Below are 27,741 nucleotides of genomic sequence, written 5' to 3' on the forward strand. Positions count from 1 at the left end.
TCATCATCATCATCATCATCATCATCATCATCATCATCATCATCATCCCTGCATCCTCCACACCCCCAAGAGCCTTATCATCACACACAGGCATCTATACAGGAGGTAGCAGACCCAGCTCTCCACAAATGCTTGTCAAGTTGAACTGCAAAGCCTATCTCCTGAGCAACTCTTGTCTGAGGTCAGCATCACCTGTCACTGAGGGCCACCGAGTGCTGGAGTCTGTCGCCCTTCACAGCTTAATGTGACAACTGCAAGGTGTGGAGATTGAACCATCTCTACCCAATACCAGTTGCCACAGCAGCCATTTAAACCTCTATTCAGGCACCACAGACTTCTCTAGACAGACCTTACCTTACAGATGGAGCAACCGAAGGCCAGAGAAGCTGAGGTTTAACCAAGGCCACACAGCCAGTCAGAAGCACTGAGAAATATGCAACACTTCTGTGGTTTTCAAAGCCGGTATTTTCCTATGTGGTTTTGGCTATTCATGACTTCATATAAAATCAAGTCTTCCATTTCATGGACAGGTTTAATCTTCAAACATTAGATAAATGTCTCTGTGTAAATCCCTTTCTAATTAGGAATCTTGAGGTTGTTTCCCCAGGGAGCAGACCTGTGGCTGTGAGCCCCCCGCAATGCCCGTGCTGGATGGAGGCAGCATTCAGTAACTACACTTCCCCACACCAGGAGGCGATGGTAGCATGGCCCACTCACCAGCAAATTAAAACCTATAGAGCAATCCACATTCCCCACAGATGGTAATTCGCCATGAAAGAAGCAAATAACCTTGGCTATTTGTGACTATTTGGAAAGCTTCTTAATAAAAAATAAAGATTATGTGTTGGGTGATCCAGATGCTCAGGAAGAAGACACAGCTCTAGGCTATGGGGTGCAGTACCCCAGTCTTTTGCCTGGTTTCCTCCATGCCTAGAGGGCACCCTTGTCATTTCAGAGGGACAGGTGCTACAGGGAGCTGCGGGGAGAGCAGCTACAGTGCCCAAGGGCCTGGGAATGAAGTCTTGGAAGACAGCAGGAAACCTGGAGGTTTCCTGGCTAGAACAGACACACCTCCTTAGATGACTCCTAGACCTATCTTATCAAGAACAGAGCAAGGTATGCAATTGTGCCACAGAGAGAAGGTCCAATGGGTGTCACACAGAGGCTGACGCAGCAGAACACGAGGGACTTGCCTAGAACAAGGACGTCTACAGCATGAGCCTGGCCTGCCTCTGTGAGGAAGTGAACATGGAGTCCCTAGAAACCTCTTAGCAGAAGCTCAAGCACCAGCTGTCAAAGATGCTGTGGGTGCGTTGCGGACTGCGCCTGACTGCAGGGATACATCCCAAATCCTAAAATTCTGGGGTCTCTTCTACAAAGTCAAATAAATTTGTGTTTCTTTCTAAATTTTTAACTATTTAGGAATCACTGCTTTGTGCTTTGAATACAATCTAAAATCATTTCCATTCTTTTGAGAGGGACAGCTTTACTTCAGAGCCTGGACAGCTGAGAAACCTACTCCAACGCCCTAGCCTTCCTGACCTGTGCTATCCTCAAAGCCTGTGTTAAAAAACAAACAAAACCTGAAGCACAGTCAATGCCTGAACATTTCATGGAATGAATACCAAACGCCTATTCATGTTTATACGTATCTTTTCGCGTTGGTTCATAGTAGTTATGCACTCAAATGGACAGAAACTGGCATTGAACACACCCTATGTCTCTTTGTTGCTGCTTGTAGCAATAACTGCTAGTCAGAATTTGGGTAAAATTTGCCTGAGAGATATTAACAGCACTTTATTGTTCTATCCTGCTTCTGTTCTCCCTGGCTGTGTAGTTTTCTATTTTAGTATACTACAAAGCTGACCTCCAAGCTCTTGGAGGTACAAAGCCTAGAATAAACAGATGCATGCATGTACCCAGGCTTGCCCTCTCCTCACCATCCCAATCTCTAAAAACCATGCAGAGCACTTTGCTTTGACAGTAAAGAGATAACATCATCTTGGACAAGCTGATTGCAAAACAGATCTCATAGTTGAGCTCAAGAAGCAATTATGCTTTGCCAGGTCATATTCAAATGCTATTTCCAATTTGCACCTGTCTTCAAAATAAGATCCAAGGCCCTTGAACTGTGAAAGGTTTACGAGGTTAAAAAAAAAAAAAATGATGTCAGTCACTATTGAAATAGTTCCTCTATGCGGTCATCCAGACTGCTGGAGTAAACAACTACCATTTCTGTAACACAACAGCAATGGGATCGCCCCCAGAGGAAAGCCAAGACACTAGCTGACATTCTAGAAGGTGCCTGTGCCAGGGCCTCAGCCTGCCAATAACCTCAGTTGTATTTCAGAACCTGACCGCCTCTCTGCAACGTTGCCAAGGAACCACAATAAACAATACTACCTAGAGGCCTCTGATCCCTTGGCCAATGAGCTTCTGCTAGAAGACACTGTTTACAATTAAGGGAGACGTTTTGCTTCCCATAACCATCCCTGGGTCAGCAACGGTGGATGCCCACTGAAAGACAGACAGCAGATGGGACCAGCAGGAAAACACAATCAGGACTCATAAGCTTTGGGTCTAAATAAAGCACTGTCTGCAATCTGAGAGATTAGGTGAGGCAGACACACAGACAGTATCTGTTTATTAACAAAGAGGAAAAAAGAAAGAAGGCAGGCAGGGGAGAAACAAAAAGAGATGATGGCTTCTGGCACATCCCAGCTCCTGGAAACACAATTGGTATCCACAGAAGATGGAAAGAAATGCTGGTCCCACAAATTCTTTAAAATCCCACAAATGCGCTTCTGCCCTTAGCTAGCCCACTGACAACAGGAACACCTCAATGATGAAGAAGCGTGGCTCACATAACACTGAGCTAAAGCTGGAAATGGGTAACAGTGAACAGAGAAAGGTAAAGCCCTGGAGACTGAGCTGGTGGGAAGTGAGGAGGCTGGGGGCTCCAGGCTGGCACTGCAGTAAAGGCTGTCATACCAGACGTCCGAGTAAGTGGTGAAGACTCCATCCTTGAGGGACTCGGGAGACATCCAGCGCACGGGCAACAGCCCTTTCCCTCCTTTCCGGTAATAGTCTGTCTCATAGATATCTCGTGTCATCCCAAAATCTATAAGGGGAAAAGAGAGTGCAGAGTCACACGCTGGAGCAGGCACCACTACTGTCGCAGCAGAGGACCCTACACTCATTATGTGTGGAGAGAAACAAGGCAAGACACAGACACGTCCCACTTTAAGGCGGCCAAATATTAGGGTTTGCAATTTTATAAGGTGGAGACAGTAAGGGATGATTAATCACATGACAAGCAAATACCAAGCAATCTCCACTTTTAACATATTTACAATCTGATTCCCTTAAGAAGTTAATTCGTTTATTGCATTTAAATGGGAGGCAGGCTGAGTGCAGTGACTCAACACCTGTAATCCCAGTTCTTTGGGAGGCCACGGCAGGAAGACTGCTTGCGCCCAGGAATTCAAGATCAGCTTGGGCGACATAGCAAGACCCTGTCTGTATAAAAAAAATAAAAAATTAGCCACTTGTGAGTGATGGTATGCGCCTGTGTTTCAGCTACTTGGGACGCTAAGGTGGAAGAATCACTTGAGCCCTGGAGGTTGAGGCTGCAGTGAGCCATGATCACAACACTGCACTCCAGCTTGGGTGACAGAGTGAGACCCTGTTTTGAAAATAAAAATTAAGAAAAACGGAGGCAGTGTAAAAATTAGAGGCCCACGATTTCAGAAAATATGAGTACTGCAGAGACCAATGGTCATTTACACACGGTTTTAAAACCTGACCAAATAAACAGGAGAGTACACATGCTTATTTACTTGGTAGCACTGCCCCATCATTGGAGAAAAGTAAATAATTTCACTGCTTAATAAGGGGGAAAATATTCAGAGTAACAATTCATGATGACAAAAGTACCCAGTAAGATGCCGAAGAGATGCTATTTACGAGGCCCCTGAAGCTATTACTCAATATGTTTTTCAACATAATACTCCTACTCATTTTTGAAAATTTCTTCCATTTTCCATTTCTCCAGAAGATGCCACATAATGATGTTTGATGGCAGACTCGCTTTATAATGCTAAATTGTTGCTGCTTTGTCAGATTTTGATTTTGCACTCAATCATACAACCTTTTCTTAAGTGGACTCTTCCATTCTCCTTCCCAGGAGAAAGGGCTTCTCTACTTTAAAATGCTCACGTATGTCTCTAACTCATGCCACAAAGAGGTAAGGCTACAAAAGCAAACACAAAGAGAACAAAGTTCCTTGGACTTGAACCAACATAATTTACTTGCGCTATGCTAAGAGCCCTCAGACTGCCTCTGGTAAAATTACTTGTCATATTTGTCATCCATGAGACGCTGGGCATTGGGAAAACATCTTGAACCCTTGTGAAGAATAAAAATGAAGTGCGAAAGTGTTATCTGTGAATTAATCCAGTCACATGCAAATAGGGGATTTGCCTTTACTTGCACAAAGTGGAAAAGGAATCCTACTAAAAAACACAAATGATCTTCCTCAGCACACATGAAAAGCCTAAAATTCTAGAAAGAAAAACCATGATCACACACAAAAAATCACTATAAATATGCCACATGGTTCAACAGCAAACATGATCCCTGCTGATTTGGATTTAAAATGGCAATTGGCACAAAAAACACCTCTCCCAGTGTGATGCACAGTAGGGAGAAACTGAGTTCCTCCCATGTGCCAGGAGGGTGGGAAGACGACACAGACAGGAACTGCCATCTGGAGAGGCCCTGCCCCGTGCCAGGCACATGCTGCTGCTTTCCTGTACCAAGTCCTCACAATCCCATGGGGTCTGTTACATTATCACCCTACTTTCGAGGTGAAGAAATTGAGGCTCCTGGGTTAAGGCACCTGGCCCAAGTCTCTCATCAATAAGTGACAGAACTGGCCCACCTCAGGCCCACCTGGCTTCCCAGTCTCTGTGCTCTCCCCTGCGCTGGGAAAGGGGAGCTGGCTGGCATTTCCATGGGGACAATCTGAGTTCTGCAGAGAGGGAAGGGGAAGGAGAAGGGGAAGAAGTGAGCTGGGTGCACGAAGGAAGCCCAGCCAGGGACGCGGGCAACTCTTCCCCGGGAGCCCTGAGGCACGATGGCCTCTCGGGACTCCTTTGCCTCTCTGAGGGCTGCCCAGCTTCACAGGGCACCAAACGTGAGGACACCACAACGTGCCAAACCTAGGGACGCACTGGTGGATCCTGAACAAGGAACTCTGATGATGGAGGGATGTGGGCTCTGGGACATAGCTCTGTTTCAATACCTCTAGGTCCTACAGAGGAAAAAGAGACATTCACTCCTACTTTAGAAACCATTCTCAGCCGGGCATGGTGGTTCACGCCTGTAATCACACCACTTTGAGAGGCTGAGGCGGGTGGATCACCTGAGGTCAGGAGTTCAAGACTAGCCTGGCTAACATGATGAAACCCCGTTTTTACTAAAAATACAAAAAACTAGCTGGGTGTGGTGGCATGCGTCTGTAATCCCAGCTCCTCAGGAGGCTGAGGCAGGAGAATCGCTTGAACCTGGGAGGTGGAGGTTGTGGTGAGCCAAGATTGTGCCATTGCACTCCAGCTTGGGCAACAAGAGCAAAACTCAGTCTCAAAAAAAGAAACCATTCTCTAAAAGATTCTCATTGTTCACTAAAGGTGCTAAAACATTTCATTTAAAAATCACTACTAAAAGAAAAAAACATGTTACTAAAGGAAGGCGAACAGTTCCAGAAAAGACAGCTCAAGAACTAGACACAGAGGTCCATTTGAAATAGCTTCTTTTGGGTGTTAAATCTCCCCTGCAATTTCTCAGGATAAATATTTGGTATTTTTCTAAACTATCATCATATCATAGTGGGAAGATGAGAATCCTGGTAAAAGTAGTGGTTTCCCGAGCAGCCCTGATGTTATCTGTGTTTTATTAGGCAGATTAAAAGATCGAAGTAAAAACACAAATCTAAAGGCTGAAGTGGGTTTTAACCATTGCTCAGAAATTCAATCCAACCCCTTTTCTGGTGTGACAGTGGGTGGTGGCAACAAGGGGGTCTAACAGGTAGGCTGGTCAGCTAAGAGCAGGACAGTAAGTGTTGTGAGAGAGTGGTCGAGAGCTTGGAGGCTGGCCGGCCCTGGCTGTGAAACCCAGTGAGCAGTGATCGTCCCTCACCTAAGGCACTGCCATGCCAGCTCCTGCCACTTCTCCTGCTCTGTGCAGAGGCTTCAACAGCTCGCCTCTTAGAAAACAATGTGGACCCCTGGAAGGGGAGCAATGCTCCTTATAAGCTAGGAAAATTTGAGGGATGAATGCAAGGTTGGACAATGAGTTTTATTCCCAAGTCAAAATCTCCCAAAGACACTGTCTTGATTATTTCTGTAACCAATGCTAAGATGTGTTCTACCAAGAAATGCCTCAAATATCTGGAGAGGCAGCCTCAGGGACCATGCCCAGTAGCTGAACCACCATGTCCACGAGCGATCAGCACTGGGACCGACCACGCCAGGTTTGTGACCATCAACTGGAGACAATCACATCATTCCCAAGGAAGAGTCCGTGCACTCAAGGGACACACTAGAAAACCTCTCCAGGGGCAGACTAATGCCAACAAGGTCCTCAAAACACCTGTGAATTCAGTTCTTGCTCAGATCTGGAAAGCTAAGGACACACCTCCAATTTTGACTGTGAAATCCTCGGCTACCATGCAATTCCGGGCAGCAAGGTCTCTGTGGACGAACTTGTTGGCGTTCAGGTATGCCATGCCGTCTGCAATCTCTCCAGCCATCTGAATCATCTTGCTTAGGCTTGGAGGTGCTAGGACTGGATTATTCTGTTGGAGATTAAAAAAAATTCACATAAGAATTTTGAATTTTTTTTTCCATGCCAATTTTCTTTCGAGGTTTGCAGATCATCTTTGTCCAATCTGGGCATCGTGGGTTGTTTATGCTAAGAAACCAGGACTTGCTCGGAAGGAACAAACCATCATGGAGAGCATGGCACCTGTGTGCTCCCGCAAGTTTATCTGTGCTTGCTCCCTGACCACATCACAGAGCTGCCGAGGGAAACACCAGTTTGCTCTCTCTAGGACCAGCATTTTCTATTTTGGGTAGGGCAAAAAAATTTTTAAAGTGAAACAAGCAATTTTTGGTAGTAAGGATTCTCAGTTACTCAAATTACTATTCGTTTATATGTTCCTTTTATTTCCATCACCAAAGTACAGGTAAGAGGAAGGAGAGCACGTTACAAAGGCTGTGTGGAAGTAAGCAAATGTGTTTCCAAATGGACATGGTATATTTTGTTTCCCATAAATAAAAGCATCATTATAACTTATTTAATCCTTTTCTTTCCCTTCAACCTTCTTCTAAAATACAAAAATACCAGGATTACTCTTTTCACCTTACAGTGTGGTATTATTATTTTCTGTGGGCATTACGGAAGACAAGTCCTTGACAACTGAAGTCCAGCTGGAGCTTATCTTGGAGGAGACCAGGAATAAGTAACATGGATAAGCATCTCCTGTTTGCAGAGGACAGCAACATGCTGGCTTTGGAATTAAAAACAATTACTCGGATGTAAATAATACATCCATTTAGAAAAAAGCTTTATATAAAACATGCCCAAGTTTCTCCATCCTAAAACAATCACTGGTCCCTAATTTTCACGCTACCTTTTACTTTCGCATATCCAAGTGCAATAGACTTTACCTTGGTTTTCTTGACCGCAAAGCATCTCATACAACACTGCAAAGCCACAGGGCTCTGATAGGTCTCAAACCTGTAGGCTGGCCACTGGATGAGCATGCCCAGGCTCTTCCACATGGGGTATCATGATGGTTTCACTGATTAGAAGATGACCTGGGGCCATGCACAGAAAGTACCCAGTGGTGCCTAGCTGATAGTCAATGCTCAGTGGATGTTGGCTGTTGCCCTGCGAGGTGCTAGTTTCTACTGAAAGCTAGTATTTGGAATCAGTATAACAACTCTGCAGTACTTCTGGGTTGGTTCTCTACACTCAGCGACAGAAACCTTTGAATTTTGAACAGGCTGTCAAAGCTGTCTCTTGGTGACTTAAAATACTTATCACGTGGTTATCTGGGGAAGTGACATTAAGTCACTGGGGGTAAGTCCAAATCACTACTTTTTAAGGCTTTAGATATGTGTGGTGCATTAGGAAATATGCATGTGAAATGTAAAGTTTACGCTCACAATACCTGAATATTACAATATGACATATATGTGTTATGAAGTGGTCATTTATAATCGCCGTGAACAACAGAATCAACAAAAGCACTCAACTTTAAGCACAGAGAAAGAGAGAGGGCTGAAATTTTGTCAGTTTATGGTGTTGCACTGCCATTCTTTAATTCGTCTTAGCAGAAATCTTTAATTTGGCTAGAGCTATTTAAGGCAAGTATATACATACACGTACGCTTAGTGAGAAAAAAGTGAATCTTGATCGGGGGAGCAGACTGAATATAATGAAACTGCAGGGTAAGCACGCACATTTTAATACTTGACATGAGCTAGAAAAAAAAATTTAAATCTGACCAATCTAAAGGTGAATTTTAGTTCTGAAAGGGACTTCAGTAATCTTGTCCCACCCTCTTATTTTATATTGAGGACACTGAGGCCCAGGAACCTGTAGTGGCTGGCTGAGGACCACAGGCAGCCAGCCGCAGAGCCACGTCCGAGGCCACATGTTCTGAATTTTTATTCTGTGCCTGAAACGGGAGGAAGGGAGTAAGTTTCGGACTTTTCAGAGGTGCCTCAAACGATGCTGGCAAGAAATACTCTGCCAAATCTCCAGTCACCTGTTTCATCAAGCTTTTCTCCTTCATGCTGTTTTGTGTATTAAAGTAAACCAAGGGCCAGGCACAGCGACTCACACCTGTAATCCCAGCACTTTGGGAGGCTGAGGTGGGTGAATCACCAGAGGTCAGGAGTTCAAGACCAGCCTGGTCAACATGGTGAAACCCCGTCTCTACTAAAAATACAAAAATTAGCTGGGCATGGTGGTGCACACCTGTAAACCCAGCTACCTGGGACATTGAGGCAGGAGAATCGCTTGAACCTAGGTGGTGGAGGTTGCAGTGAGCTGAGATCATGCCACTGCACCCCAGCCTGGGCAACAGAGCAAAACTCCATCAAAAAAGACAGACAGGAAGACAGAATGAAAGAAAGAAAGAAAAGAAAGAGAAAGAAAGAAAGAGAAAGAAAGAGAGCGAGAGAGACAGAGAGAAAGAGAGACAGAAAGTGAGTGAGTGAACCAGGAAGAGGCACTAACACCCAGGGGTGCTGGGTACCAATATTTGGCGGAACAGAGGGTGGGAGTTTTGTAAACCACCCTGCTTGGAGCCCCAGTCCATACTTGGCCCCAAACACCATGTACTGCAAATAAATGAAGTCATACATGAACAGGTGTTTGGAACTAAAATTAAGAAACTGTCACTTGGAAGATGATTAAGTTGCCGATTCAAAGAACATTAAAAAAAAAAAAAAAAAGCTCAAATGAAGAACCGCAAAAGAACTTCCAAAGGGGCCGAGAAGGGGAAGTTACTGCATCTAAGGAATAAAAGCAGACACACTGCTTCCCCGTAAGTAGCAAAATAAGGGTCAAAAGGAGGACTTCGGACCCACGGAGGCAGCCAAATGAAAACACAGTTGTTGCTGGCTTTATTTCTCAGCATTTATCTCCCAGCTTATCTGTAGAATTAATTACTCAAAAGTCATGCCTGCATATGTTAAAAAGCTGGCCTGTGGGCTAATACTACAGAGGGGGGAGATAACACGGTGACTAAGGAAAAATTGCATAGGACTTTAGCAGGTTTAGAATTTGAAGCTCATAACCCAAAGTGAAATTTTTAGGAAACTAAGCAGAAATCCTGCCACTGAGGTGGGATCATTCATTCAAAAGTACAAGCAAGACATTGACCCTGGATCAATCCTGAAAGGTGGACGTAGAGTCTGAGGAAACCAGATTCCCAGTGGCAAAGACAAGGACCACCAACAATGTCGAGGAAGGGGGCTGTGTGTGCGGAGTGGGTTTATGAATGGGTGAACACCTTGTGCACAGAGCTGGGTGGGAAATCACCCAGCAACTTCTCAGATGCAAGGGCAAGAATCCAGGCAGCTTAACCTTCAACTGTAACACACATTTATTGACAGAGTGCCTGCCACAAATGCGGCCCCGAGCCACACGTTTGGACTGACATGAAAAGAAGAGCTAAACACAATGGGGTGGGGGGGGGGGGACACACTCCCACAACAACACAACACAGCACAACACAACACAACGAGAGAGAATGCATGCAAGGACATGAGTCAAGCGCATCGAGAAGTTAGCAGAGGAGATGGTTACTGGAGTGGGACAGGAAAACTTTGGGGAAAGAGTGACACTGGCCTGGCTTGGCAGGTGGACACTGATGTGGGGAGGGGACTGGGGGCAGAGGGAATGCAGGAACAAAGGCACAGAGGGGCTTAGCAGAGGGGATCCAAGGAACAGGAAGTTCCCCTCACAAAGATCAGAGTCTAACTCTAGTTGGGGAAATCCTTTGCACAAATGACCTATAACCGACATGCAGTAAGAAACACTGGACGCTGGAAAAGTAAACTGATTTAAAGACACAGCATTTCCTCACATAGAGGTTCTAAAGGAAAGACAGCTAGACAAGGCAACATGTAATACTGGTGGAAATGAAAACTGACCTCCATTTCTGGCCTCAGAGACCGGAGATAACTTTTGAGATCGCCCCGCGTCATCAGTTCCATGATGACCAGCGTTGGCTGGCCCTGGGACACCACACCCAGCAACCGCACCTGGGAGGAATCAAAAAGAGAAAGACTGAGAGGGTCAGGGTGGCCCCTGCTGGTGCCTGTGTTGTCTGGAACTGTCTCTATGGCCTAGTCTGAGCATAGGGGTCGGAAGGTAACAGTGAGGTAATGGGGTAACTATCCAGAAGGCAAAGGCAAGACACCAAACCCACGGGTATATGTAGCCAAGAACACACTGAGGCGCTTGTGTGATACCCTCCTCCTGTGCAGCATTTTGGCTTTTCAGGAACTTTCTCTTACCACATGGTGACAATTGAACTCCTTCATCACAGAAGCCTCGTTGAGAAACTCGATCCTTTCACGCATGCTCGCGGCCTCGTTCACTGTTTTAATGGCCACTCTGGTTTCAGGTTCGTCTTTCACCACACCCTTGGCAACTCCTTCATAGACCATCCCAAACGACCCCTGCCCAAGTTCCCGGCTCATGGTGATCTTCTCCCGAGCCACCTCCCACTCATCAGGAACGTACACTGGAGAAGAAACCGTAATTAAAGCAGGTACAGAAACAAGCCCTTAGACAGAACGTGCTTTGGGGGAACTCTAAGCCAAAGAATGTAAAATGCTGCTTCCTTAAACCCACGAAGGAGAATACCAGGAAGCCATGGCATGGCTTGCTCTCAACTTTCCACATGCTATCGATTTGAGTAAGAAACTGTACAGTCAGTACTAGTATTTCAGATCTCTGAGGATTTCAAGATAATCTGAGGATACTAACAGATATAAGGACCAGAACAAAGTAAAGAAGTCCAGTATATAAAAAAATGAATGTTTTTTTAAATTTCATCATATAAAAATACATTTTTGAAAAAAACAAATTAACCATAGGGGATAGAGAAACTGAATGAAATGGTCAAGCAGGATTGTATCCATCTTCACCAACAGATTAAAATGCAAATGTGAAAAGGAGGAGAGCAGGAGCGAGAGGGAAGAGTTCTTATGCTGGGTTGGGAAAAAGGTCAGAGTCACACGTGAGAGGTGATGATGGTGCATGTGAGGTCCTACTTCCTGGATGAATCCAAAAGGGGTGTCAGGGCCCTCAACACAGATGCTATGCCTGGGCTATCTAACACGGTAGCTGGTCCCTACATGGGACTCCTGAGCACTCCATGTGGCTAGTCCAATTTGAGACGTGCTGTAAGTGTAAATAAAATACACATGGGATTTCAAAGACCAGGCCCAAAAAAAAAAAAAAAAAAAAGTGAAATATTTAGGTAACTTTAATACTGACTGCATGTTAAAATGGATATTTTGGCTATACTGGGTTAAATAAAACATATTATTTGAACTAAAAACATTATTAAAATGCATTTGATCTGTTTCTTTTTACTTTTAAAAAATACGGCTACTAGAAAATTTGCAGTTACAAAGGTGAATTGCATTATTGGTAGGATTATTCTAATCAAAGTGTCCCCAGCCTTGGCTTTGATGGCTGGATCCCTGATGAGGTGCAGAAGCAACTGAGCTCTGAGACTGAGGGAGAGACGTGGTGGTGCCCAGTGTAGAGAGGCAATTAGGCAGCTGATGAGCAGAGGCGTTTCCAGGGCTCTGGCCTGGGTTCTGTGAACTCAGGAGGACCTTTGCCAATGAGTAAAGATTTGGGAGGAATGCACAATAAATACCAAGCCTGAATAGGATTTCTTCTCCAGTTTCTGTTTAGATTCGATCTGGTTTAAGAAAATAAATGGGCCGTGTGCGGCGGCTCACGCCTGTAATCGCAGGCCAAGATGGGAGGATTGCTTGAGCCCAGGAATCTGAGACCAACCTGGGCAACATGGCAAAACACCATCTCTATTAAAAAATTAGCACACACCTGGAATCCCAGCTACTCAGGGGGCTGAGGCAGGAGAATTGCCTGATCCCAGGAGGTTGAGGCTACAGTGAGCTGAGATCACACCACTGCACTCCAGCCTGGGCAACAGAGTAAGAACCTGTCTCAAAAAAACGAATGAATGAATAAACAAATATTTTTAGGCAGGAAGGAAGGCAAAACAAAGAGAAAAAAAGAAAAAAGATCAGAAAGAAAACAAAACCAGAGGCTTAATTCTACATCTCCAAATGGGTAGGGTAAAAATGAAAATAAAATCAACCTATTCCATAAGATCCATATGAAACTTAATTCCTCTGATGCTGTGTGCTAATGTCCTTGCCTGATGGGACCTGCCACCAGGCTCTACCACACACTGACTGTGGGAAGGAGGTGGTCCTGACTCAGAAAGAAAGTGGAGATGGTGCCTGTTTTTGCTTTAATGCTTTCAGATGCTGACCCTGGGCCTGTGGCTGGATGTGAGAGGCTAATAACTGTATCCCAACATCTCCATATCCCAACTATCGACCCTCAAGTGATGTCTAAAAGGACAGATGTTTATTATACATTAGGCCCAGGTGGGGCACCATCAATTTAGACCTCTGAGGGGTGCCCAATATGAACTTTATTAATCATCTTCAGTTTTCTTTCCTATACTTTTGTACTTTACAGTACATATGTCTCAAGGGTTTCACGAATGGAACTCTGCCCTCCAGCTGGCATAGGTGGCTTGCACCCCTGAAGAAGAGGTGGGTGCTTGTCAGAGGAGAGTAAGTATACAAGACAACCCAGGAGATAAGGCTCTTCACAATGCCCCTCAGAAAGTGTAAAGAGTTCATTGTCTCCAGCCATTTATCTCTGAGAATCCAGGCTTGCTTTTAATCAGAATTAACTATTTAGCCTGCCATAAAACATGGAGTTAAAACCAATCACATTCATTCCCTGGGAGATCTCTGAAGTCAATACCCTCAATCCTTTTCTCTACATTCAACCCAGCAGCTCTGACTTTAAGCAGCAGTCCCCAGCGCCACCAGCCAGGAGTGGTTTCTGTGCTCAATGTTATCAGCACTTTCCTGTAGGGGATTTTCAATGTACTCTGGAGAATGGTGACATGCGGATTAGCTTTGGGAAAAACAAGTTTTTAAAGCACTTTTGAACTGCAATGTCATTTTGTTTGTTGCCCCTTGAGGATACTGGCTATAAGGTGCTTGTCAAAGGCCGAATAAATTACGTTCAAATAAGGTGACACTGTTCGCACCTGTTGGCATGGGTGGCAATGTTTGTTTTTGTTTTAATGAAGTACCAAGACATATCATGAAAGCATTCTAGAAGGACACAAAATGTGAATTAAAGTCACCATGAGAATCTGATTTTGTTGTATTGATGCTTTCTCTTCCTGGACACGTCATAGTCAAAAACTACACACACCAACCTCTAGTGCTGCATTTCAAAGCAGAGTAGCTTCCCTGGTACGGTCACAGTTCACCCTCACAGAGGGGGAAAGTGGTCTTGCTTGTTTCTGTCAATTCCATTATCTGGGATGACTCCCTTCCTGTTTTTTTCTTTTTTAGAAGCTATTATTTATACAAACAATGCATATCTATCTTCTTGATGGATTTTGATTTTTAAGAGCCAGTCTCGCTCTATAATCTAGGCTGTAGTGCAGTGGTGAGATTCTAGCTCATTGCAGCTCTTGGGCTCAGGTAATCCTCTCATCTCAGTCTCCTGAGTAGCCGGGACTACAAGTGCATGCAACCACATCTCGCTTTTTTTTTTTTTTTAAAGGGAAAGATCCTCTCCACAAGTAACAACTCTTTTAAGTGTGGTGTGCATCCGTCCAGAATGTTCTTTCTGCCTTACATACACAAACATACAGATGTATGCATGTATATACTACTATTAAGAAACCAACTTTGTGAGATCTTTATGTAGACAGAAATAATGTCCTTATTATTCTGCACCTGATTTCCATTCAGAGGCGGCTGCTTTTGATTGACGTTACCATAAACTGAATTAGAAATGATTAAAGAAACCATAGTAAAACCCTACACAGTATAACAGTGTTTTCACATTATCAAAGTATTTTCTTATGTTTTCTCATTTGACCACAATAATTACAATAATCATGTCTCTTTATTTCACATCTCCTGCATCTACTTTCACTTCTCCCGAGGCAAGAAGACAGCAAACTCTTTCCTCTAAACATACTCACTCAACATCATGCACTTATTTATTCATTTGATGAATCCGGTCCAGCCCCTCCTGCAGGCCAGTTCCTTGCCTGCCCAGGGGACCTCACAGCCCTTTCCGCAGTGATTCCATTCTCCTCCTGACTTCTCAACTGTCTAGCTATGTGACCCTGCACAAGTTTCTTCGGGAGCTCATTTCTTCACTTGCAGATGGGCATTAAGAAAACCCACTTTGCAGGGGTTTAAGAAACAAATGGGATGGTGTTTGTAAAAGCCCCTAGCAAAGTGCCAGTTAAGGGTCCTAGTATCACTGGACTCAATGACCAACCCCTCACTCTAATCCGACTCACTCAAAAGGTCTGGATATAAAAATACTAGAAAGAAAAGAGCAAAAAAGGAAATAACCATTGAGGATCACCCAACTTTCATGTCAGATCTTCCCAGCCGTTTAACTGAATGGCCCTCATTAGTTATTACCAAAGGGAACGTGAATGAGCCATGAGTGTATAACCCTAGTCGAAGGGAATGACAGAAAAATTCCACGATTAAAAAAGAAGCGGAGCTGTAATTCATCAAAGACAATTATAATGAGATAATACTCAAGCTGAAACTAGTTTAAAAGGACTGTTTTGTCAGCTGCAGCATATCCTCTGACTAGATGTTAACAATTAAAAAGCTGTTTTCATTCTAGCATAACATCTCAAGCAATTAAATAAATTGATTACTGTGCTGGCCACATTCATCTCTAAAGCCTGTGTTTCCTTGGGGCACCCCATACAGTTCACAAGTTTTGATATATTCACTGAACTGCTAAAAACTTTGATTAAAAAAAAAAAGAAATATTAATGAAGACAGGTCCAAGGCCAAAGGTAGCTCAAAATAATGCAAACCTCCTTCCTTTCCCGAATGAGCAACCCTCCTGAAAGCTCCCAATCTACCTCCCCTGCACGCTAGCAATGCTGGTGGCCCGGACTCTTACCATCTGCAGCGCTGAAGTACTCCGGGTTCACAGACGCGTACAGCACTCCATTCCCCAGCCTGCTGTTATTTCTGTCAAAAATATTAAATTTACATTAACAAAACCCCACCTCCATACATTTCTGTATATACTTTCATCTTTGCTACAACAGTTTCATTTGTTCTGTCTCACACAGTATCAGCAGAAGAGAATGGGGAGAGCTCACTGTTTACAGCAGCTTTTGTCTACACTCCCAATTCAGGCCTGGGTGGGCCAGCAGACATTTGCTAACACATCTTCTGGCTTCCTCAGTAGCCTGAAATTAGAGCTTTTAAAGAAACATCTGTTTCTTTACTTCATTGGAAATAAAAAGGCTTATTTGATTGGGAGGGCTAGTGCAACACGTTTGGAAAAGCATGCACCAGCAGCAGTTCTGTGTACCAGAGAAGCCAGCCAGGGGAAGGTCTGTACTATCAAAAAATTATTTTGGCTGTTGTTAAAATCATTAGAAAAGGTTCTCTTTTCCTGGAAGAACACTTGATGGGAAAATCAGGTTTTCCAGTCCATAAAATATTTCCTTGAAATCTTCAAAAAGATTACCTTCACTCACATTCAAATCATCAACCCACGTAGTCACAGAAAGTGTCATAACTTTGCACATCACTGACCTCTTTCTATGGAAGACGTACAGCATAATCACCAACCCGCCCACGATCAACAGGACAGCGACAGGCAGAGCGATGATCAGATGGATGAAGTTTTCATATCCTGCTGCAGCAAAGAGGAGGAAATGATAAATATCACCAGGTGAAGAATCTGCTCATTTCATTTTTTCACATTCAGTCAGAAGTATGAAAAAAATGCCTGTATATTCATTCATTCCCCATCATACAATAAGAATTCCTGAAGGTAAATGGTGTCAGAAATAGAACATGGCAAACAATTATTTGAAAAAAGAGTAAATACGTGCAGACTGAGGCATAAACTCATTTTTTAAAGTACAGTATATTCTGGCATAATAGTTTCAATGATAGACTGAAGAAAAATAATCTTTGCATGCAGTTTAATGACTGTTAGTGAAAATGCATACATTTGACACTAATTTCCCACATCCCACATAATGTTCCAGGATTTGGTCCATGTCCCTGGTACCCAGCCTAACATCTGCCATGCAAGTGTTGGTTCTGGTGGTAAGGGGTCTCTGTGATCTCACACCTGTAAAAGGACTCAAATACTTGCAGCAGCAAGCATTCTATTTCTAATAAATAGAATGAAAATTTCTATTCATTTTTATAAAATGAACAGAAATTCTTACATCTATGTATAGTCTACATCTATGTATAGATCAAGTCCTGCCAGCCTTAATCTCTGAGATAGTTCCATAGACAATTTAAAATAAACACACACACACATTCACGCACCGGATGGCACCCCTTTCCAATGCTGCTGCAAACATTTGAGTCCTGTTACAAGACTAAGACCACAGAGACCACTGATCATCAGAACCAGCACTTGTATGGCAGATGCTTGGCTGGGCACCAGGGACATGGACCCACACCCTGAAACATTCTGTGGGACATGGGAAATCAGTGTCAACAGGTAGCATGACAACTAGAAAAGTGGACTTCGCATATGGCAAGGATTCAGAGAGGAAAGGAGAGGAGAGAAGGGAGGCAAGGGAACCTCCCCAAGGGAAAACTTCTTAATGATATGCTTTTCTTGGGGGTTGGGGGGAAATGGCTTTCCTAGAAAATGATGATACTGGAGAGATGTCAGGGCCAGCTCATAAGGGACCCTGTCCAAGCTAAGCAGTTTCAACCTCATTCTGCAGATTAAAAGGAGTCAGTGAAAGTTTTCAGGCCCAGCAGTGAACTGATGAGATTGGAGTTCCAGGGAAATGGCTGTGCTGAGGAAAGACTGAGGGATCTGGCAGTAAGAGAAGGCACTGTCATATCTTAGAGAACTGGGGGTACAAGCCATGTCTCCTGGGCATGCTCTGCATTACCCAGTTCAGACCTACAAAGAAGTCACCAATCCTTGTCTATACACCAGGCAGACTCACAGAGATGATCTGGCTTGGTAAGTCATGGCCCCAGGAAGAGGCTCATACAATATGATAGCTCATACCATCCCCCCAGGGCGAGTGACCTGGAGTCTGAGCTGTGGCGGTGCTGGTGGTGATAGATGGCTGGATTCCAGAGACATTTAACAGGCAGAATCCATGAGGCTTGGGTTGGAATGAAAAAGGGGTGGCTGGAGAGAAAGAAGAGTGAGGGATGCTGTGAGGTTCCTGGCTTGGGTAACGAATGGATTACAAGGCCACTGACTGAGCTAAGCAGCAAAGGAGAGAAGGGGCCTTTTGACGGCAACAACTGTGATTTTGGTTTTGACACAACGAATCTGAGACCTCTGTGAGACATCCAAACACAGATGTCTATGCGGAAATGGGCTTGGAATCACTGGGGATCAAGTTAACATTAATCATAAGTTCCCTATCAATGATTATTTTGCCATTTTTTAAAAACTGTGATCATGGTTACTCTTTAAAGACTACTAAAGCTGTTTTAATTTTTAAAATTAGAAGTATTTTGATCGAAGAAAAAAGATATTTTTATTGATATTGTATCTCTCAAAATGGATGCAGTCTCTGGCATTTTATAATTCCTCAAAACACTCACAGGTGATCATTACCAAGGGGATGCTGGCAGATTTTTCTTTCTTCCCCACTGAGGCCTGCTGTTTATATCACTTACACTACTGGTCAGGCTGTATGGTGTTCTTTTTGAGTTTCACATTTCAAGAGGGACATGGAGAAACTGGAACACATCCAGAGAAGAACAAAATGATTAAATGGCTGGGAAATTGGTGTATGTTACTGGGCTACAAGAAAAGGCCAAAAGACTTGAGATTATTTCATCTGGAAAAGAGAAGTCTGAGGAGTAATTTAATAGTATTCAGGCACACAAGGAGTTCCTAAAAGGCAGGCAGTTGCCTGAAAGCTTCCAAACCTTCCATATCCTCTGAGGATTAAATAAGAGGAAATGAGACTAAACTGTAGTAGGACAGAGTCTTGTCTGACATAAGGAAAAATTTCTCAACAGTAAGGCCAGCACGTAAATTCAATTTCCCTGCAGTATGCAATAATATCTGCTGGAAAAATTCCATCAGAAGGACTCCTGATTTCCCACTGGCATCCTAGCACTTACAAGGTTAAAAATGGAGCAGCATAGGCAGACAGGAACATGTCATGTCACAAAAACAAGCTGAGTTCACTCAACCCCAGAAGCCAAGGTTGCTGTTTCACAGATCACAGACCCCTAAACTAGGTAGGCTCTGTTTCTAGAAGATGGAAGGGAGGAAAAAGAGGAGGGAAGGAGGCTGGGGAGAGAAAGCAAGCAAGCCACTACTCTGGACAAGGTTGCAGGAATATTGTGAAGGTCCTAGGCGCTGCAAAACTGGCACAGACTAACTGGTGAGACTAGGTTAACTGGACTAGATGGGAGAATTCTGACTATTTTAATTGACAAAATTATCTGCCTAAACATCCATTTACCTCTAAAAACCTGAACCCATGAACAGTGCCAGGCACATAAAATGTTGGCTCAAGATTTGCAGTTCTATTCACCCCCATCCTACTTTTGCTGTATTAGGATTTTCAGATATCACAAACAGATTAGAATACTGGGTGCTGACCAGGTGACTACTGGAGACCTTCTTTTTTTTTTTTTTTTTTTAAATTAATTAATTTTAATACACAGATAAAAATTGTACATATTTATCATGTACAACATATTGTTTTGAAATATGTATATACATTGTAGAACGGCTGAATTAAGCTAATGAACATATGTATTACAACACATTTTTTGTGTGTGTTTGGTGAGAACACTTAAAATCTATTGTCTCAGCAATTTTTAAGAATACATCATTACTGTCATCATGTTGTACAGAAGATCTACTGAACTTATTCTTTCTAACTGAAATTTTGTATCCTTTGACTAACATCTTCCCAAATCTGCTCCCTCACCCTCAGCCCTGGTAACCTCCATTCTACTCTCCATGAGCTTAACTTTTTAGATTCCACATTATCAGTAAGATCATGTGGTATTTGTCTTTCTGTGTCTGGCTTATTTAACTTAACATCATGTCCTCCAGGTTCAGCCAGGTTGCCACAAATGACATTTTTTTTCTAATTTATGGTAGAATAGTATTCTATAATGTGTATGTACCAGGTTTTCTTTACCCATTCATGTACATAGTGATGGACATTAGATGGATTCCATGTCTTGGCCATTGCGAAGTGTTGCAGTGAACACGGGAGTGCAGAGAGCTCCCTGACATACCGATTTCATTGCCTTTGGAAATATACTAGAAAGTGAGATTGCTGGACCTGTTGAGTGTGTGTTTTTTTTTTTTTCCTTTTCTTTCTTTTTTTTTTTTAGACGGAGTCCTGCTCTGTTGCCCAGGCTGGAGTACAGTGGCATGATCTTGGCTCACTGCAACCTCAGCCTCCTGGGTTCAAGAGATTCTCCTGCCTCAGCCTCCCAAGTAGCTGGGATTACAGGCTTGCACCACCGTCCCCAACTAATTTTTGTATTTTCAGTAAAGACGGGGTTTCACCATGTTGGCCAGGCTAGTCTCAAACTCCTGACCTCAAGTGATCTGCCCACCTTGGCCTCCTGAAGTGCTGGGATTACAGGAGTGAGCCACTGCGCCCGGCCGAGTGCATGTTTTAACGTAACTCCAGATCTGAGTAGTAGAAATGTGGACACCAGGAAAGATCAGCCCACTAGACCCAAAAGTGTTACCACTAAGCAAGGCTGCATTGCTATTTTATGTGTTATGCCAAATTTGATTCCATTCCATGAACATGAAATAATCTTAAAAACTGGGTTTCTAATAAGAAATAACAGAAACTCAATACAGAAATAATTTCACCAAAATATTAAATTTTGTTGGTCAAACAACAAATATGTGGCTCTTGTTGTACTTATACATCTTATAATTTGTTTTAAAATCTGAAGTCATCACACAGAACAGCCTAAGAATTCTCTTGTTAATGACTTGAGCATAAACTCACATTCCTCCGTCTCTGCACCAAAGAGTGAGCACCGTACATTTCCAAGGCATATGGGGGCTTTAAAAGGGCACTGGCGGGTCTAGGATGCTACCATGGAAATTCCTGCCCTGTAGCAGGCCGAACCAGATGACCTCTGGAGTTCCTTTCACCCCTTAGGACTTCAAGCCCTGAATCTGAGCCCTGTCTAGTTTTACTGACCAAGTAGGAGGTGGAATGGTCAATTCAATGCTTTATAAAATGTCTTTTGTAAAAAAAAAAAAAAAAAAAAAAGGAAAGAAAGAAAAAGAAAGGTCTTTGAATATAAGCCAGGTTGAAAGCAACAGTCTCCTCTGGCTCTTCAGTGGTTGCACCACCTCAAAAGAGAGGCTCAGTTCCTCTCCCTTCCTGCCACATGAGGTAGGTGCCCAAAGCTCACCACCTGCCCCGCCCAAGCTTTCACACAAAGTGCTGGTACGTGCCGGCACCTTAGCATGATCCTTCTGAAAGCTGGCCAACTCTATTTTAACAGAAAATAAGAGGGCCATAAACACTCAGGCTGTCCTAATCCTGGACCACCCTGCTTTCAGTTTTATACATTTCTTCTCCCTCCACATGCCTTACTTTTGGCCTGGACATAGAAGAACACAGGATCTGTCCACGACCCATTCCCAGAGAGAGATGTGGCCTGAATCCGGGCTGTGTAGTTCCCCGGGTTTAGCCGGTTTAGCTTGGCCCCTCCATACTTCCTGTATTCCTGTCTGGACACACATTCTCGCTGATCCTGGGGAAATAAAACATACATGTCAATATCCCATGAACGCAGGAGAAATCTGGGGCCTGCCAACTAAACTCACCACACTGGGAACTCCAGCTGCCTGATATGACCTCCCACCTAACAATGATCCCGAGTATCAGTAAAGAGAAAGAAATCAAATCTTAAAAGGTCGTCTTCAGGTAGCTTTAAGTACACCCAAAAGCTTTAACCAAACATTTTTGTAACCAAGAACTCCAGAAGGATTATTAGATCTGATAATTACATCTGATAATTAGATCTGATAATTAGATTATTAGATCTGATAATCAGTTATTAGAACTGATCTGGCCTATGCCACAAGGTTATCTTATATAATGAAATCATTTCTTGAAGGCTCTTTGCCCTCTATGGAGGACTCCTTAGAGAGTATGGAGTGGGTAGAAAGACCCAAATCCTTACCAGCTTGGCAAGTATTTTATTATTTTAACTCCTATGCTAACCAGGAGGTATCCTGCGCAGTCAGGTAGCATATGTTGTCAATGGATGGAAATACATACATGCGGGCACAGGCCACGGCCCCAGTCCTACCTCAACTTGTGATCCGTATTTTATTTCATACATTAGAATCAATCCATTGGGATTCTCAGGTTCTGGCCACTTTAAAAAGATGGAGTTTTCAGGCCTTGGCTCCCAGGTCACTGGCCCAGGAATGTCATCTGCTCCTTCTGTACAATTTAAACAAGTGACAAAGTTGGATTTGGGTTCCCAGGGAGGGAGGCCAACACTGGGCTGACCTGAGAATAACCCCCCAATCCACGCGGGCAGGACTATGGAGATCAGCCACGTACACTGCCCCTGAGCAGGCTGCTCACACACAGTGGAGGATTCAGAATCACACCAACCCCACAACTTGCACGTCTCAAGATGCCACAAGATCCTCCTTTCTCCCCAGTCCTTCAACAAAAAAAGCCTGCTGCCAAGCACAGCAGGAAAATCTTGGCAACCTAAGTAACTTTCTTCTCTTCTGTGCCTACCACTTGAAAAAAGAAAGCTTTGTGAAGCCATCAAACACAAGCAGCCCTGAAAAGATGCTGAATAAGCAGAAGCAGGGCGCGGGGTCTGCCAGCTGTGACAGGGACCTTCCGTGGCCCACGGCTACACACGGCAACTGCAATTTTTACACAGGCACAAAGGATGGCCCCGAGCCCAGCCTGTGAGGAAGCTGCTGGGAGGCTGGTGCTGAGAGCAGGGCAAGCTCTCCCTGCTGGCATCAACTCCACCAGCAGCTGAATGACCTTGTGGTGGTTCCTTTCTTGCTTTTTGCTTCTTGAAGCAGTGAACAAAGTGGTGATGAGCAAAGGTCACGGAAAGTTACAGCTGCAAAAGGCACCTGACGGGTCAGTTGACTATGTCTCTCCTGGGAGAGCTAAGGAAACTGAGGCAGGGAGCCTGATGATTGCCTCAAGGCATGCTACAATGGTCTTCAGTGCCAGAACTGCACCGAGGAGGACCCCAAGCCCCAAACTCCTATCACCTCTATGCTCTTCCTACCGCCTGAGGCTTCCTAAAGAACACGGCAGTTCTTGTTGTCTTTGAAGGCACCCACCTTCAAAGACAGATGAATGCCCGAGTGACAGGCGGTGTCTAACAACAAGGGAAAGCCAAAGGCTAAATAAGCAAGACTGGAGGCTACTCCAGGAGTTGATCTTGAGGGGCAATGGTTACTCTGGATCAAGGCAACTAACTGGAGACATCTCTGAATATGTCAGAGCTCAGGAGGGGGCAACCCGATTTGTGCGCAAGAGGGGCAAAAGACAGCGGGAGTGCACGATGTGCACCGAGTAGCAGGTGGAGGGTGGACCACGCAGACAGCTCCCTGCTCCCAGTATGTTCCACGGAGAGACCAGGCTGGGAGTGGTGTCACTAGAAGAGCGTGGGCTCTGTTCCCTAGGCAGCTGGTCTACCACACCACCTGCCAATGGTCGCACATTATTTAGCAGGCAGGCCTGAGTCTAAGGGTCATGGCCTTTGTCCATAAAACACATCTTCTCCACTAGGTTGTGAGGAAGGTGGCAATGGGGCCACCTGGATATACCGTACCTGCGGGCATAGTCCTTGCAAAGACAAAGTTGGAGGCGCTGCAGCCCAGTTTCTCAGCCTCGTGGTTGCAGCTGTGGATATCAATGCGGTACAATGTGAAAGGTCGAAGGTTAGAAATGACAGTTCTCTCCTTATTATCCACTCTGCTCTCAAAGAAAGGGTACTCTGTCTCTAGCTCTTCCAGATCTGTAATGTTGTAGGTGTCTGCCGCTGTGGTGTTCCTGCTTCGGCTGGACATGGTGGTGTTGGCCACTTGCATGACATCTCTCCGCTTCCTTTCAGGTCTGCAAGGAAGAGATAAATGTGGCTTTTAAGTGCTTTTACCTCTTTCGTCTTTTCTATGACTTGAGTAAGAGTAACAGAAGAATCTTAACCATGGAATAGAAGGAGCTATTCAGCCCCCTTGGATAAGAATGCATGAATAACATGGGGATGTCCTTCCTCGTTATCTTGCTTTCTCTACTCTGCAAGTGTCAGAATGGGCACACAGACTCTCACCCCCACCCCCTGGCTCTCAGAGCGGTTCTTCGATTTTACCTAGAGGCAAACAGTGTCTCTGCCATTCTTGGTCAGGCAGTCCTGGCTGTGTCATCAGAACACTCAAGCCATCTGGTCACAGACCTTATGGTTAAGCATTAAAGGTGGCAAACCTACCAGCTGTGCTAAGATTTATTAGGGCAGGAGGGGAGAGGTGAGGTGTGTGGCAGAGGCCCCAGAGACCTGGAGCAGAGGGATACGAAAGCCTATGGTGGTGGCTCCTTGGATCTGCTCTGACTGTGGAAATAAAGATGCCTGGAGCCTAGCAGCAAGCAGCTCCACGGACCTCAGGTCTCTTCTTGGGGGCTTCTGCTGCGGGCCCACCCCCAACCCCAAGCATCTGTGCTTGCTACACTCTGCAGGTCCCTGAAGCACACCCAGGCCTCCTCCCAACTCAGCAGTAAGCGCCTGTGGCCTCACCAAGGTCCTGCCCATGAGAGGGCAGAGTCTTCGTCATGGATTTGAATGGGGACTGGAACAACCGAAAAGCAAAAGGGAGTGCATAAAGTCATCACAAAAAGGACATTCACACTGAAAAGGGCAGATGAGGCATGAGGGTGTGACCCTCTAATTGCTGCTTTGGTCAAATATGAAAAAATGGGCTTTGTGGCTCCCCCTAGAAACCTTAAAACAGAATCCTAATGTTTACAGGAACCAACAAAAACAAACAATACGAGAGGAGCACCCAGATGGAGAAAGGGCAACCCTCAGGTAAGCCACGGACCAATGGTGAGAAAACAGGGCTGAGGCCTTTGGCTGGGGTCACTGGTCTTAGGAATAGGCAAAAAGCAGGGAGTAAATGGGATGCATTCCATCTGCCCAGGGAAATGAGAAAGTCCAGAACATGGGAAGCTCATCAGTGCCATGGAGGGGAGAGCGCGGCAGCAGCAGCAGAGAGGTAAAGCTCACACAGGGAACGGAGCAGCCCAGAAGCCACTTGCAGGTTCAGCTGACGCTCGGCAGGTTTCTGGCTGGTCCTTAGGCCAGAACCTGGGAAGGAGAGAGCAGGGGGCTTGGGGAAAAGGCCTCTGGTTCCCTAGTCTTCTCAGCCCACGGATTCCCCTGAAGAAAACATGGTCCTTCTTTGTGTAGTGACACATGGGGGTCCCACCAAAGGCATAAACTGCCCAACACAGATAGGCTCATTCCAGCAAGCAGAAAACCACAAGGTCAGGGCATATACATTTGCTTTCACAATACTGGGGAAGGGGAAGGAAGGGTAAGGACATGAGGCTGATTATCCACAATCCTCACACTCTGCAAACCAACCAACCAGCTAACCAAGCTTCCTGGAAGGGAAAAACACAAGAAACCACATGTACTGCCACGGAAATCTTTGTCAACACATCAACAAATTTCCAGCCCTTCCTTCAAAACCAACACAATATACACTTGTGTCTGTCAGAAGTTGCTTAAGTTTGATGTGCTGCAAAATAATTCTGTGTCAAAACCCCTCTCCTAGCCCAGCCCACCACGTTTAACTGGGATTACATCATTAAGTATACTCAGTAGTTTACTTGTTTATCAACACCACACTTTCAGGGATTGCACAGCTCTCAATGCTGATGACATCAAGGCAGTGACAAGGGGAGGGAGGTGATACAGAACATTATCTGGAAGGCAGGAATAGGGGAAGCACAATGGCCCATACATCATTTTTTGGTAAACAACTACATTTCCAAATCGTGTGCCCAACAGCAAACATTACTGCCAACTTTCCCCACTCCACCCCATGATACAACCTAGCCCTATTGGAAAACCTTTTACTTTCCAACATCTGTCAACATTTTAGCTAGTTAAACCAAACTATGTGATTTACAAAATAAAGACAGTAGTCAAAGAAAGGCATTTACTGCCAAATACTGACTTAGAAACTAGTTTTACAAACTCTAGCTTCCACTCTACTTCAAAACATACAGGATATTCTGGACAATTTATAAGGAACTAAATCTTACTTAACTGGTTTTATCCCACAAATAAATTGTTCTCAGAATGAATTGAAAGAAATCAAATCCATTTTCGGACATTTCACTTGTAAGACAGAAAGCCAGCCTTTATGATTCAATCATACTGTCAGCTGGACACTCCTTCACCTAACTCCGCCAGAACTCAGTAGGAGGCAAAAAACAAACATTAACTTCTTATAAAGTATGGCCTCTCACCATGAACAAAATATTGTCTTTATATACATCCATGAAAAGGAGAATCGTAAGTTGGATTTGTCTTAGGAGAGAGAAAGGAAGGACTGGGGGGACAGATAAACACACTTCTCAAGTGGAATAGAGGAAACTTGTTTTGAACCCAACACCACCAACGCTGTGCATTAATAACATCAGTGTCAATCGCAGCTCTGCCTTCACACATCACATAATCTTGTGCTCCACATCTGATGAGAAAAAAACAGGTCTTGCCTTGTAACTACAACTGAAAGCAAGGGGCCTTTCAGCAAAATCTTTCCAAAACCTTGACTCACAACCTGAACCTCCTGTTGGTTGGTGGAACAAGACAGCAACATAACCAATGGCCTTTGACAGAGAATAAACAGACTTCCCACCCAGCCTGCTTGGGACACTCTAAATTCATCCTTCCACATGGCGGGCGGCAGGAGCTGCCACAAGCTGAGCCTCTGCTGGTCTAGGTGGAAAGCACCACGAGAAGCAATGCAATGGAGGAGAAGAGGAGGGAAAGAGAGTTGGTGTGTGGGAACCACATCAGGTCCCAGGTCCCAGACCGATTCTTAATTAATTAGGATGTCGGAGAAGTCACCAAACCTCATGGAGTTCCAGTTTCCACACCTTTTTGCAATCTTTCTAGTCCTCAAACTTTCTGCTTTCTAGGAACCACCAGTGATACACAGATATCCTGGATAAGAAAATGGCCTTGGGCACTGAACCTCAAGGCTCACACTCAAAGCCCTGTCACCTACCAGCAGGCGGAAGATTTCCCCAGCGGGGCAGGATGCGAGAGGCCATGAGGGGCTCGCAGGCCCTTCTCACAGCTCTGGTGTTTTTTTTTTTTTTTTTCCTTGAGATGGAGTCTTGCCGTGTTGCCCAGGTTGGAGTGTAATGGCGCAATCTCAGCTCACTGCAACCTCCACCTCCTCGGTTCAAGCAATTCTCCTGCCTCAGCTTCCCGAGTAGCTGGGATTACAGGTGCGTGCCACCACGCTTGGCTAATTTTTTGTATCTTTAGTAGAGATGGGGTTTCACCACATTGCCAGGCTGGTCTCGAACTGCTGACCTTGTGATCTGCCCACCTCAGCCTCCCAAAGTGCTGGGATTACAGGCGTGAGCCACCACGTCCAGCTGCTCTGGTGGTTTTAACTTCGAGAGAGGAGGGGAGGGGAAGAAAGCCACCAAGCAATGAAGAGGCTCACTCTCAAAAGGAAATAGTGCCTCCAGTTCTAACCGGTCTTTATTTCTCATTTTACTGATTTCTCGAAGTGAAACAGCTATTTCAACCATTTTGCAAATATCAAAAAGGT

General features: G+C 44.6%; 1 protein-coding gene across 4 annotated transcripts in view; it reads right to left on the reverse strand.

Moving 5' to 3' along the window:
- The window catches only part of IGF1R (insulin like growth factor 1 receptor), a 316,842-nt gene that overhangs the window by 18,430 nt on the left and 270,671 nt on the right, over positions 1 to 27,741 (reverse strand). For 3 of the 4 annotated variants that reach the window (XM_023220870.1, XM_023220873.2, XM_023220872.1), the window contains 9 exons: positions 23,721 to 24,004; positions 22,209 to 22,345; positions 21,488 to 21,647; positions 16,476 to 16,578; positions 15,829 to 15,899; positions 11,097 to 11,326; positions 10,731 to 10,841; positions 6,697 to 6,856; positions 2,992 to 3,121 (listed from right to left, as the gene is read on the reverse strand). In XM_023220870.1, the coding sequence (XP_023076638.1) occupies positions 2,992 to 3,121; positions 6,697 to 6,856; positions 10,731 to 10,841; positions 11,097 to 11,326; positions 15,829 to 15,899; positions 16,476 to 16,578; positions 21,488 to 21,647; positions 22,209 to 22,345; positions 23,721 to 24,004 (1,386 nt within the window). The remainder of the gene's footprint in view (positions 1 to 2,991; positions 3,122 to 6,696; positions 6,857 to 10,730; positions 10,842 to 11,096; positions 11,327 to 15,828; positions 15,900 to 16,475; positions 16,579 to 21,487; positions 21,648 to 22,208; positions 22,346 to 23,720; positions 24,005 to 27,741) is intronic. The other variant, XM_023220871.1, reaches the window with a different exon arrangement.

This window comes from Piliocolobus tephrosceles, chromosome 6 (assembly GCF_002776525.5).
Source record: "Piliocolobus tephrosceles isolate RC106 chromosome 6, ASM277652v3, whole genome shotgun sequence".
Taxonomy (NCBI): Eukaryota; Metazoa; Chordata; class Mammalia; order Primates; family Cercopithecidae; genus Piliocolobus; species Piliocolobus tephrosceles.